General features: G+C 50.7%; 1 protein-coding gene across 13 annotated transcripts in view; it reads right to left on the reverse strand.

The window, feature by feature from the left end:
- Nucleotides 1-13966, reverse strand: part of GRAMD1B (GRAM domain containing 1B) — a 133707-nt gene that overhangs the window by 61584 nt on the left and 58157 nt on the right. For 2 of the 13 annotated variants that reach the window (XM_033081797.2, XM_033081804.1), the window contains one exon: nucleotides 11096-11139. The exons of 9 other annotated variants lie outside the window; for them this stretch is intronic. In XM_033081797.2, the coding sequence (XP_032937688.1) occupies nucleotides 11096-11139 (44 nt within the window). Of the gene's footprint in view, nucleotides 1-2421; nucleotides 2438-3478; nucleotides 3627-11095; nucleotides 11140-13966 lie in introns of those variants that run through there. 2 more of the 13 variants (XM_033081798.2, XM_033081800.2) reach the window with 2 other exon arrangements.

Consider the following 13966-nt stretch of genomic DNA (forward strand, 5'->3'; position numbering starts at 1 on the left):
GCTGTCCCCTGCCACACTCTGATGTCACCCAGCCCCCCTGGCTGTCCCCTGCCACACTCTGATGTCACCCAGCCCCCCTGGCTGTCCCCTGCCACACTCTGGTGTCATCCAGCCCCCCTGGCTGTCCCTTGTCACACTCTGGTGTCATCCAGCCCCCCTGGCTGTCCCCTGCCACACTCTGATGTCACCCAGCCCCCCTGGCTGTCCCCTGCCACACTCCGGTGTCACCCAGCCCCTCTGGCCATCCCCTGCCACACTCTGATGTCACCCAGCCCCCCTGGCTGTCCCCTGGCACACTCTGATGTCACCTAGCCCCCTGGCTGTCCCCTGCGTGCTGCAGAGCCCGTGGCTGCGGCCAGGTGGGGATGAGATCATTTTGGGCAGGATGAGGTGGCAATAAATGCAGGGCATGGTGTGAGGGGACAGCCAGGACAGGACAGAGGGTCCCTGATGTCACACACGGTGGGACTGGCTGTGATCAGACAGCACGGGATGGATGTGGGGGCTGGAAAGTGGGAAAAGCAAGCGCTGTTCCAAGGGTCAGAGCAGGCTGCTCCTGCTGACAGCTCTCTGTCCCTCCCTGGTACAGCAGAAATCATGTGTCCCTCTGAGCATGGCTCCCTCAGGAAATCTGGGTTAACCCCAGCAGGCACCAGAGGATTTGTGTGCATCCCATGCACTGTTGTTTTTTCTTTATATAAATATTAACCCTATAAATTCATTTTGCATCAAGGCTGCCCAGCCCATATTAAATATCCCCAAGCAAGTTCAGACAACCCTGCATTAATTCTGTCCTTAAATCTGTGCTCCTCCAATCAATCCAGCAGGGACAAACACACAGATTTGGGCAAAGAAGGACCCGAAATAACATCCCAAACTCACCCTCCTGTGCGTGGATGCTGCAGCACAACCAAATAAACAAAACTGCCTGTAAATATCCTAGGGGGAACAGAGTGACAGCTGCAGAATCCAGAATGCTGTATAATTAAATAAGGGAAGCAATCAGAATGTGCAATTTTGGGATGGGGATGAAGGGGGATGTTGAGGAGGCAGCATGAAGTGATTCCAGGAGAGCTGATGGGGATTTTTAGGGAGAACAAAGGGGTCCAGGGCTGCCCAGAGCCCCCGGGCCCTGCCTGCAGCCCAGGAAGGCAGAGGGAAGAGCGTCACCTACTGAAGAGCAGCCAGCACTTCCTCCAGCTCTGTAATCTGCTTATGTCCCCAGGAATCCTCCACAGCCTCCCCGCCCTGCTCCCAGCCCGCAGCACCCCCAGGATGCTCCAGGGGAGCTGGGCTGGGCTGGGAACAGCAGAACTGCCCAGGGTTTGGGGCAGGCAGGGATGGGGATGCAGCGGGGCTGTGTCACTGCAGATCCACTCCATCCCAGCCTTCCCAGCATTTCCAGCACACGCTTTGCTCTGCTGCTGGTACACTGAGCTATTATGCAACTCCTCAGCCCAACTGCACAGCACAGAAGGCAGCAGATCACTGCAAGAGAGGGGCTTTTTTTCCATTAAAAAAATCGTGTAATATCCGTATCATTTGTACAGCCTGTGTGAGACAGAGCCATGTATACACAGGGAAAATTCAAAGGCTCTCAATGTAATTAAATAAAAGACAGAATTAGAGAAATTAGAAAAAGAAATGACCTATTGAGTCATCCCTGGCTCGGGTCTGTCCCCTGGGGCCCAGTACAAGATGCTTCCTAGTTCTATACTGTAGTGCTTTTATTTTTTACACAGGGAAAAAAAAAAAAAAAGATAAAATTTAAATAGCAACAATAAGTAAAATGATAAATACAAAATAACTTCGCTGTTTTCTCACACTTTACAGGCAAGGATCTCAAAGCACCACATTCATCCTGATGCAAACTAGCACACTTGAGAGGGAGGTTGTTATTTCTAGGATTACTTCCCTTTTCATTCCAGAAAAAAAAGGATTAAGGAAAAGAAACAGGCCTTCCCATTGCCCTTGTCATCCAATTCAACCCAAATTACGAAGTCACATTCCACTGTTAACTCTGGCACTGTTCCCATCTGATAAAGTTCTGGTTAAATCAATTCCATCATCATAATTCAAAGGCTATTTATTCCAACTAAGTGGTTTTGACTTATTGGAAATTTAAAATAGTTTTGATATACTCAGGAATTCTATACAAGCCTTTGGTGGTCAAGTTTATATTATATTTTATATATAGATATATAATTGCATCCTCTATGACACATATATATTTACCTACCCCTGTAAAATACAAACTCAACCAACAAAACATCTGCGTGCAAACATTTCAGACACACACACACAGAGCTTTCACAATTGCCTTTCACCCACACAATGTTTTCTTTCACTGCCCACTTAGCCAAACCTGATGAGTTTATCCCCAAAACACCCAGAATTACAGAATGAAGGAGCCCTGGGTACCTTGCTGGCAGCTCCGGGCTCCCTGGAACTCTGCTGTGTTCTCACAGCATCCCCAAAGCCGCTATTTAAAGGACGAGCCGAGCAGGAGCCATTCCACGCACGCAGCATCCAAAACACTTTTTTATCCCCCCACCTTTCTTCGGTAAAAGCACCCCGTGCTTATTTTCCTGTGCGACCAAGCAGCTCCCGAGCGCGGGTGATGCGGATCGTGCACAATCCGGAGGGGAGCAGGGAAATGCAGCCGGACCGCGGGGAGGGAGGCTCGGGGCATGGTGGGGAGGAAGGCTCTGGGTATGACAGGAAGGGATGCTCGGGGTATGGCAGGGAGGAAGGCTCTGGGTATGACAGGGAGGAAGGTTCTGGGCATGGCAGGGATGCTCGGGGTATGGCAGGGAGGGATGCTCGGAGTATGGCAGGGAGGAAGGATCAGGGCAAGGCAGGGATGCTCAGGGCACGGAAGGGATGCTCAGGGCATGGCAGGGATGCTCAGGACATGGCAGGGATGCTCAGGGTATGGCAGGGATGCTCAGGGTATAGAAGGGATGCTCAGGGAATGGAAGGGATGCTCAGGGCATGGCAGGGATGAAGGCTCAGGGTATGGGAGGGATGCTCAGGGTATGGCAGGGATGCTCTGGGCACGGCAGGGATGCTCAGGGCATGGCAGGGATGCTCAGGGTATGGCAGGGATGCTCAGGGTATAGAAGGGATGCTCAGTCTATAGAAGGGATGCTCAGGGTATAGAAGGGATGCTCAGGGTATGGCAGGGAGGCTCAGGGTATGGCAGGGATGCTCAGGGTATGGCAGGGATGCTCAGGGTAGAGCAGGGATGCTCAGGACATCGCTACGCGGATGCGGAGCTGCCCGGACAGAGCGGCCCAGCGCCGCATCCGCCGCCGGAGCCTCTCCCTGTACCTTCCTCCCCGCCGCATCCCGCACTCAGATCCCCCCGGCCGTGCCGCAGCGGTAACTCGGAGAAGCAGCGCATCCCTTTTTTCCCCCCATTTCGGGGAGGGGGCCACAGCATCCCCCCCGCCCCTTCCCCGCACCGCGCGCTTACCAGGCGAGCTTGAACCCTTTCATTAGTACAGCCACGATAATCCGCTGCCCGTGTCCTTGTCTGCCCGCTGACAGCTCCAGAGGTCCCAGCACATACTGGAGCAGCCCCGGCCGGCGAGCGTCCCGCGGGGAGCTGCGAGCCCCATGCGCCGAGCCCCCCGCGCCGGGGCACGGCCGCGCCCCGCGCCCCCGGAGCCGCGGCGAGGCGCGCAGGGCTCCCCGCAGCAGCAGCAGCAGCAGCAGCAGCGCCGGCCGCTGGGGCTGAGCCGGCCCGCTCTCTGCTGAGCATGTGCAGCAGCGGCGGCACCGCAGCGTGCCACGGCACCCGCCACGGCAGCGCCGCTCGCCACGGCAGCGCCCGGCCCCGGACAGCTCCGCCGGCCGCGCTGCTCGGCACTGCTGTGCTGCTCCGGCACTGCTGTGCTCCTACAGCCCCACTCTGCTCCTCCGGCACTGCTGTGCTGCTCCGGCACTGCTGTGCTCCTACAGCCCCACTCTGCTCCTCCGGCACTGCTGTGCTGCTCCGGCACTGCTGTGCTCCTCCAGCCCCACTATGTTCCTCCGGCACTGCTGTGCTGCTCCGGCACTGCTGTGCTGCTCCGGCACTGCTCCGTTCCTCCAGCCCCACTCTGCTCCTCCAGCACTGCTGCGTTCCTCTGGCACTGCTCCTCTCCTCCAGCACTGCTCCGTTCCTCCAGCACTGCTCCGCTCCTCCAGCCCCACTCTGCTCCTCCAGCCCCACTCTGCTCCTCCAGCACTGCTCCACCAGCCCCGCTCCGTTCCCCCAGTCCCGCTCCTCCAGCCCCGCTCCTCTCCTCTCCCCCAGCCCCACTCTGCTCCCCCAGCCCCACTCTGCTCCTCCAGCACTGCTCCTCTCCTCCAGCCCCGCTCCGTTCCTCCAGCCCCGCTCTGCTCCTCCAGCCCCGGTGCTCCAGCCCCGCTCCTCTCCGCCAGCCCTGCTCCACCAGCCCCGCTCCGTTCCCCCAGTCCCGCTCCTCCAGCCCTGCTCCTCTCCTCCAGCCCCACTCTGCTCCTCCAGCCCCTCTCCTCTTCTCTCCTCTCCTCTCCTCCAGCCCCACTCTGCTCCTCCAGCCCCTCTCCTCTTCTCTCCTCTCCTCTCCTCCAGCCCCACTCTGCTCCTCCAGCCCCTCTCCTCTTCTCTCCTCTCCTCTCCCCCAGCCCCACTCTGCTCCTCCAGCCCCTCTCCTCTTCTCTCCTCTCCTCTCCTCCAGCCCCACTCCTCTCCCCTGTCCCAGCCCTGCCAGCCCTGCTCCTCCAGCCCCGCTCCCCTGACCTCGCTCCCCCAGCCCACGGATGGACAGCAAGGGTCTCCTCATCCCAAGCTTCCCCACACAAGAGCAGGGACAGAGCCTGCCAGACCGCTTTGTCCAGCCTCGGACACTTCCAGGGATGGGGCAGCCACAGCTTCTCTGTGCCAGGGTCTTGCCCCACTCACAGTAAAGAATATTTCCTATTATCCAATCTAACTCTACTGTCTGCCTGTGTGAACCCATCTCCCCTTGCCCTGCCACTTCATGTCCCTCACAGTAAAGAATATTTCCTATAATCCAACCTGACCCTACTGTGACAGTGTGAAGCCATCTCCCCTTGTCCTGTCACTCCATGCTCTCATAAAATCCCCTCTCCATCTCTGCTGCAGACTCCCCTCAGTCCTGGCCATGCTTCCCCTCTTGTGGAATCAGTTTCTGGGGCCAGCAAGAACAGGTGGGAGTTTTGAAGGCCTCTCATACATGTGGGTTGTGCTCCCTTGGCCTTTTTCTACTTTTCTCTTCCAGCACCAGCTCCTGTCTATGCAGGGGAGCTGGAGGAAGAGGCAGAGTGAGCCCCAATCCTCTCCTCCCTCTGCCACAGCTGCAATATTTGGTGGTTGATGCTTGTGGGGGGATTTTCCAAACCATCAATCCAATTCCCTGACTATCCCAGAGCAGGGACGAGCTCAGTTCAGGCCAGGAAAGAGAACTGCATCCCTGGTGATGCTCCAGCAGCTGGGACATGTAACCTGAATTTCCCCTTTCAATTTGCACCCATTTCTCCTTGTGCTATCACCACAGCTCCTGACAAAGCTCCCCTCTGCAGCTTCCTGAAGGGGAGAGAGTCAGACCCCACAGACTCACCTGAGGGCTGTGAAAACTAATGGAAAACCAAATTTCCTAATAGAAACCTGAATTTCCTAATAGAAAACTGAATTTCCTAATGGAAACCCAAATTTCCTAATGGAAACCTGAATGTCCTAATGAAAAACTGAATTTCCTAATGAAAACTGAATTTCCTAATAGAAACCTGAATTTCCTAATGGAAAATCTGAATTTCCTAATGGAAACCTGAATTTCCTAATGGAACACAGAATTTCCTAATGGCAAACCAAATTTCCTGATGGAAAATCTGAATTTCCTAATGGAAAACCGAATTTCCTAATGGAAAATCTGAATTTCCTAATGGAAAACCCAATTTCCTAATGGAAAACCAGATTTCCTAATAGAAACCTGAATTTCATAATGGAAAACCAAATTTCCTAATGGAAACCAAAATCCTCAGTGAGGCAGGGAGCAAGTTCCCGGCACTGAGGAACAGCAGAGCCGTTGTTCCCCATCTCTTATCAGAGCAGAACCAGAGCTCTGCCCCCCACAGCAGAGCACCCCACACCCACAGGACAGGGCTTGGCCTCGAGGGAAAAATGCCAATTATTGCAGTTCCAGCCTCATTTCCTGCAATTCACGCTGCTTTCCCCTGGAATTCTTCTGTTCACCTTCCAGGTTGGTAGGAGCAGTGGATTTCAAATCACTTATAATGACATTATTTCTTCACAAAGTGAAGAAAGGGATGGACATCCACACTCTTATTACACACAGAGAGTTCTGAAAGGGTTTGGTACTGATAGGAAGTCTGGATTATAAATCCTGCAGGAATTCCTCATTTTTAGGGGTGGTAGAGGAAAGAGAGCAGTGTGTAAATCAAGATTCTACTCTCTTGAAAGGCTTTAAATGGTATTTTGTCTTTTTTTTTTTTTGCAGTCACACCCCCATCCCCATGGCTGCAGATAATTAAAAATTGACTGACAAAAACCTTAATCTGTAAAATCACCACCTTTGTTCAGGGGGTGCTTGGGGCAGTTCCACAGCTCTGTCCTGGTTTTTGGTTTTTTGAGACATTTTTCCAAGGAATCTCTGGGATTCTGATGCCCACATTCCCTTTGGAAAGTCATAAATGTGGTTCTTTGCTTTCCTACTGTGCCTAATAACAACAAAGATGTTTCTTTCAGATTCTCAAACCCTGAAAAGATGAAGAGAAGCAAAATTCTAGTTCTGAAAAGTCACTTTTGGAGGGCTGGGACCATTCCAGGTGAAATGAAGCAGCATCTTGGACTGAAGTTTCAGAAATTGGGGAAGTGATGCTGAAATGGGATTTCTGCAGCTGGGGAGATCCCAAATCCCTGCTTTGGGAATTGGCTCCAACAACAACTTTGCAATGCATTTTCTGTTTAACTCTACACAAAAATCACTCACTTCACCATAAAGTCGAATTTCCTCACAACAAAAAACACTTTCAAGTCTCACCCCACATAATCCCAGGCTCAGCCCTTCTTAGTCCCACCTAGAGCAGCTTGGGCCAGGCTTTGGGCTGGGCTTTTCTCCAGGAGAAGCTTTGCAGCTGTGGCCTGCAGGTTGTCAAGGAGGGAGGCAAATCCCAAATGCTGTAAAATGGGTCAGGAGACCTGCAAGCTTGGCAAATCTAGGACAGACTAATGCTGCAGAGTCACATGTTTGGAAATCAAAGCTCAGGCAAGAAAGGTATTAAGAGATAAGCAGTCATGCACTTTTTTTTCTTTTTCTTTTTTTTTTTTTATCTAAATGATGTGAGGGGTGGGGAAATTATCCAAGGAAGAGATGGCTGGGAAGGTGTTTGTTTAACCTCTGGATTTGCTGTTCAAAATCCTCCCAGCTGTTCCAGCTGCATGGACAACCCATCACTTTCCCCCCATCCTCTGCACTTAATTATTCCAGTGGGGGAAAAAAAGAAAAAAAGGTATAAAAATTGAAATAAAGCAGCTGTAGGTATGCACAGCCACCCCCTCAGAGCTAAGAATACCTGTCAGTCACATGCAAGAAGAATTCCAGATTCATTATCTACCTACTCCATCCCACTAAAAGGGAAAATGAAAAAAAAAATCAGTCAGAGCTGTGGTTGGAGGGGTCCAAAGCCATTTCTGGCCTCTGTTTTGGAAAGGGAAGCTCTATAAATCCCTGGCTTCTCACTGCTCTGTGCAACTGCAGGTTGTAATTCAGAAAATTGTTGTAAAAAGCATCATTGATATATTGTCCTCATCTGTATAAATGTCAATTTTGTGGCAAATATCTTTCATGATCATGTTTTGCACTCAAAAGAGCTTTCCCAAGCCATTGATATTTTGGTAAAAACTCTTTTTCCATACAAAAAATTTAAAATAGGCATGAAAGGGTAAACACTGGTTATCTTTAGAGTTTGTTTTGATGTTTTGTGAAAATAAACATAATAGCTGAGCTGAACAGCAGCTCTGAAATGTGTGCAGGTGCCCTCACAGAGCCATAAATACACATTTGCACCATTTTCATCCTTCACACAGGATGTTGGACCAGAGGTTCATTTTCCCCTCCAGCCATAAAAGTTGTAAATCCAATGATTTTATTGGAATGCCATTTGGATTGTTTGGGGGAGGCAATCTCATTCTTTAATTAGATCATTAAATGAGCATCATTTGCTCAGCACAAACAATAAATAATAATAAGACAAGTTCATGTGGTTGTGTTGTCCTGCCTCATCCCTGTCCTTTCTCCCAGGAAAAAATTCTCATAAACTTCAAAAAGAATTAAGATAATTTGGATCCTGGCCTGGTGCCAGTAACATTCTGAGTATTCCTGGTCCAGATCAAGAATTCCATTAATAAAACCTCCCTTGGGGCTCCTGGTTGCTTCCAGCACCAGTCAGGAGGAGGAAGTCAAGCAGCAGCAGCACACACAAACACTAAAAACAGCAACAAAACCAAAACCAGGCAGAACTTTCTCAAACTGAAGAAAAACTTGGGAGAGCAGGAGCAGCAGAAAAAAAAACCAACAACAACAACAAAAAAATGGGTTGGAAAAAAAGACTGGATGTTTTTCCTGACCTGTACAAACTGTCAAGGCCTCATGAATTTTAAAAGTCAGGTCTGGAATACAAAAAACTAGAGGATTTTGTTATTTTTTGTTTTTTCCTGGCCCCCTACTTGGATGAAAGAAATGCTGGGTGGTGCTGTCCAGATAAAACAGGGCTGTGCAGAGGCAGGAACATCTGCACAAAGGGACAGGCAGGAATTAGGGCTTGGTGCTGCAAGAAAAAAAAAAAAGGCAATTTTTGCTCAGGATTTACCACCACCCCTGGCCTAGGGGGAGGCTGGAAGCCCAGAGGCAACCACAGAAAGTAAAAGTCAGGTAATAATGTTTAATTAATAATGTTAAAATTATTAATAATAATTTTATTCACACACAGCTGGTTTGTCCTTTTCCCCTCACAGACATTTCTCCAAGCAATGCCAGGCAATGCTGCCTGCTAAAAACCATGGAAATCATCTCTAAAAATCCCTGTGATGCTGTAAAAGGCACCTTGGCTGCCTTCACTCATCACCTCCTCCCAGCTCAGGAGAGGAACACGTTTCCCTCAGGATGGAACAAGTAAATCAGCTTAAACATCTCTGACAACATCCCAAACTGCAGAGATTTCCATGGCTGAGTTTGCAGGGCAGAGAAGCAGAACCTTGCAGTGCCAGGGTGGAAGGAGCTCCCTGATTTTACAATCTTCATTTCATCCTGCTCTCTCACTTCTCCTTCTTTCTTTTTTTTTTTTTTTTTTCACCCTGACATCCATCCCAGCCCCTGGCCACTTCTCGAACATTCCGGCATCAGGAAACAACTCTCTTCAACCTCCTCAGAAATTCTTCCAGACTCACCCCAGCAGAAATTAAGCAAAATTAACAACATCTCTTTAATGCTCTAAACTCCTTACAGGGGTAACTGGCTCAAAGTCAGCAATGAAAACAGAATTAAAACAAGAAGTGGGGACTAAACATCAGCATTCACCAAGGTTAAGTTCAAATAAACCTCTGCACATTCCAGAAATGTCTGCATAACTAATTCCCAAGTCGTATCTGATTTAGAATTTCAAACTCAACTCAGTTTTCCATTTCTCCAAAAAGATAATTGCATTTTTTTCAGTACATTCATGCTAAGATGGTGCTTTAACACTGTAGGTCACATTTCCCTTTAATTAAAACAAAAAACCAGGTACAGAGAAAAGCAATTTTCAAGTGACTGTTGTTTCTGTCATGAGAAAGTCTGTTTTAAACCCAGAGATAAAAGTGAGTTCCCCAAAACGCCACCACAGCTCCAACTGAAATGCCACAGACCCTTCAGCATCCTCAGTGGGATTTTTTTTTCAAGCCCTGCAGCTTGAAGAGGGTTTGGAGCAGTTGAGTTTTCAGCAAATACAATAGTGAGGATGAGTTCACCCTTATAAAGCGACATTTATCCAGAAGCATATCACACAATTTATTGATTAACACTTAGTAAACTGCAAACATGCACCAAGGAGCAACCCCAGTGCCAGGGCAAAACCTTCCCCAGCCTCACCCAGGGAAGTGGAATTGGAAAGGCTGGGATCCAAGGGTGGAATTCCAGCTGGAATCTGTGTGACAGGGAAAACTCAGCTGGGATTCCTTCAATCTGTGAACAGCACCATGGAACACAGTGCAAGGGTTTAGCCAAGGAATTGCACACCCAGGGAGGAGCCTGTCCCTGGATGCAGCAGGATGCACCAGAGCAGCCTCAGAATCAGGGATTCAGAGCTGTTAATGCACACTGAGCTCCATCACTGTGTGACACAAAGCCTCAAACACATCCCCTGCACTCCCATCCTGCCCTGATCCCCAGCAGAGCCCTTCTGGTGGCCAGGAAATCCCCCCTTGGCTCTAAGGGCACCGTGCCATGATGTTCACCCACCCAGGGGTGCCAGCCTGCTGCTTCCCAGGCCTCCCAGCCATTCCCAGCCCTGCACCCACCCAGCTCCACTCCCAGATTTCCAGGCTGCCAGCCCACAGGAAACCAGAAGCCACAGCCTGGTGAAAGGAAGGCACAGGCAACAGAGAAGCCTCACAGAAAAGGGTGGATGCATCCATAAGCTCGAATTACTTTCTCACTCGACACTCCCCCGAGATCCTTCCAAAAAAAAAAAAAAAAAAAAAAGAGGCTGCCAGAAGGAATTTCTCTTCACACAACCATCCCTGGGAGTGGAAAGCTGCCCCTAAAGCACCATCTAGTGTCACTCACTCACTCAGCACTCAGCATCCCTGCTCAGATGTCACAGAGGGACCACAAGCCCCCAGTCCCCATCCCACCCCCGACCTCCACCTCCAGCACTCCAGCATTTCCTCCATCCTCATGCCTGTGACATCCTCCCAGGGCTTAGAGCCCATCCTCAGCCCAGCACTGCAGGCAGGGTGGCCAAGGGGCAGTAAAAGGTTGAGACAGAGTAAGAAGGTGCCAAGCGAAACCACTTACGCACAGTGAGGCCGGCAGCATTTCCATCCTACCTTTGCTGTCGCCATATCAGACGTCTCCATGCTTTCTGCTTGGCCTAGCAGTGAACAAGAGCATGGGGGAGAAGGGAGGGAGGGAGGGGAGAGAAAGGGACAGTCAAAAGAGGATAAAGAACAACAGGAGAACAACTTGACAGGAGGGTGAGGACAGTGAAAGGCACTTAGGGGTCAGTCCCGAGATTGTGCCCCCAAGGAAGGGCAGGAAAAGCGTCTCAAGCAAGTGGCTCTGGGTTAGGAACTTGTTTGGAGCCTGGCACAAGACCTGAGTCACTGCTATGTCCCCAATTGCTCCCCCTGCCACCACCCAAGGGTCAGCAGGATGCTGAGGGACAGAGAGGACCCTGCTCCTCTTCCTCCTCCTGCTGCTGCTCCCAGCTTCCTTTCCAGGCTGAGCTCTGCAGGGAGCAGGGGAACAACACAGCTCCCAGGAGCAGGGAAATAACCCAGCTTCCAGGGAAATAATCCAGCTCTCAGGGAAATAACCCAGCTCCCAGGGAAATAACTCAGCTTCCAGCTCCCAGGGAAATAACCCAGCTTCCAGGAGCAGGGAAATAACCCAGCTTCCAGGGAAATAATCCAGCTCCCAGGGAGCAGAACAGCCAGCTTCCAGGGAAATAATCCAGCTCCCAGGGAAATAACCCAGCTCCCAGGGAAATAGCCCAGCTTCCAGTGAGCAGGGAAATAACCCAGCTTCCAGGGAAAGAACCCAGCTCCCAGGGAAAGAACCCAGCTTCCAGTGAGCTGAACAGCCCAGCTTCCAGGAGCAAGGAAATAACCCAGCTCCCAGGGAAATAACCCAGCTTCCAGGGAAATAACCCAGCTCCCAGGGAAATAACCCAGCTTCCAGGGAAATAACTCAGCTTCCAGGGAAATAACCCAGCTTCTAGTGAGGAGAACAGCCCAGCTTCCAGGGAAATAACCAGCTCCCAGGGAAATAACCCAGCTCCCAGGGAAATAACCCAGCTCCCAGGGAAATAACCCAGCTTTCAGGGAAATAACCCAGCTCCCAGGGAGCAGAACAGCCCAGTTCCCAGCCAGCTGCTCATCCTCTGGCACTCTGCAGGAAGGCAGAGTCACACACCCCACCCCACCCCACCCCACCCATCCCCAGTGGGCACTCCAGGAGTGAGGAGGACAGGAATTAAGCAGTGCACAGGTACAGGAGGAGTGCTCAGACACGAGGGGACTGACGTGGGGAGGAAAGAAAAGAGTGAGGGGGGACAGGCAGGCGGGTGAAGCAGCGATGGTGCAGAACAGCCATACCAGAGCCCAGGCACACTGAAAGGTGCAGAGTGGTGCAGGAGCCTCAGCTGCATCCCCCTGAGCACACTCACCTCACACAGCACTCACAAACGATTGGGCCTGACCTAGTAACTCTTTGGTGCACGCTCAGCAGGGCTGGAGGCACCAAAGCTCCAGCAGAAGGGGTGCTGGGTGCCAGCATCAAGAGGCACCCGTAGCTGCGTGGCCCTGCCCGGATTGGCGGAGCACGGTGACTTCATTCATCCCCCAGCTTCTCCCTGCCGGTCCTCCTGGCCTATTTTGCTCCAGTAAATCAGCCTGGAGCCTGTGGAACAACCTCAGGAAGGCTGCTCACAGCTCCCTGGCAGGGCTGGGCTGCGAGGGAGGCAGGGAAAACACTGCAGAGCTCAGGCAGAGCAAGAGCCTCAGAGGGCGAGGAGCATCCCTGCCTCAAAGTGCTTATTCATCCCAGTGCTCAGAGCACACAGCAGGAGCAGAGGGACCTGCAGATGGATTTATGGCAGGCTCTGAGCACACTGCAAGGTTTGAACACACCAAAGGCAGCTCAGCCTCTGCAAAACCACAGCATTGCAACTCCCCTGGGCATGGCAGCGTCACACGCTCACCCCAGGGAGGAGATCCTGAGGGGTTTCATGTTCAATATTTTACAGCCCTGCTAGACCCACAGGGATGTACTAAATTCAATATTTTACAGCCCTGCTAGACCCACAGGGATTTACTGAATTCAATATTTTACAGCCCTGGCAGACCCACAGGGATGTACTAAATTCAATATTTTACAGCCCTGGCAGACCCACAGGGATTTACTAAATTCAATATTTTACAGCCCTGGCAGACCCCTTGGGGTTTAGTATACTCAGTATTTTACATTCCTGGTAGACCCATAGGGGTTCACTAAATTCAATATTTTACAGCCCTGGCAGACCCCTTGGGGTTTAGTATATTCAGTATTTTACATTCCTGGTAGACCCATAGGGGTTCACTAAATTCAATATTTTACAGCCCTGGTAGACCCACAGGGGTTTAGTATATCCAGTTTTTTACAACCCAGGTATACCCATCAGGGTTTAATATACTCAATATTTTACAGCCCTAGTAGACCCATAGGGGTTCACTAAATTCAATATTTTACAGCCCTGGCAACTCCATAGGGGTTTAATATACTCAATATCTTACAGTCCTGGTAGACACTTGTGGGTTTAGTATATTCAGTATTTTACATTCCTGGCAGACCCACAGGGTTTTACTAAATTCAGTATTTTACAGCCCTGGTAGACCCACAGGGATGTACTAAATTCAATATTTTACAGCCCTGGTAGACCCACAGGGATTTACTAAATTCAATATTTTACAGCCCTGGCAGACCCACAGGGATTTACTAAATTCAATATTTTACAGCCCTGGCAGACCCACAGGGTTTTACTAAATTTAATATTTTACAGCCCTGGAAGATCCCCTGGGGTTTAGTATATTCAGTTTTTTACAACACAGGTATACCCATCAGGGTTTAATATACTCAGTATTTTACAGTGCTGGGGACCCATGGGGCTTCACTAAATTCAATATTTTACAGCCCTGCCATCAGCCTGTGCTGGAGGGAGG

Source organism: Catharus ustulatus, chromosome 28 (genome assembly GCF_009819885.2).
Source record: "Catharus ustulatus isolate bCatUst1 chromosome 28, bCatUst1.pri.v2, whole genome shotgun sequence".
In the NCBI taxonomy this organism is placed as follows: domain Eukaryota; kingdom Metazoa; phylum Chordata; class Aves; order Passeriformes; family Turdidae; genus Catharus; species Catharus ustulatus.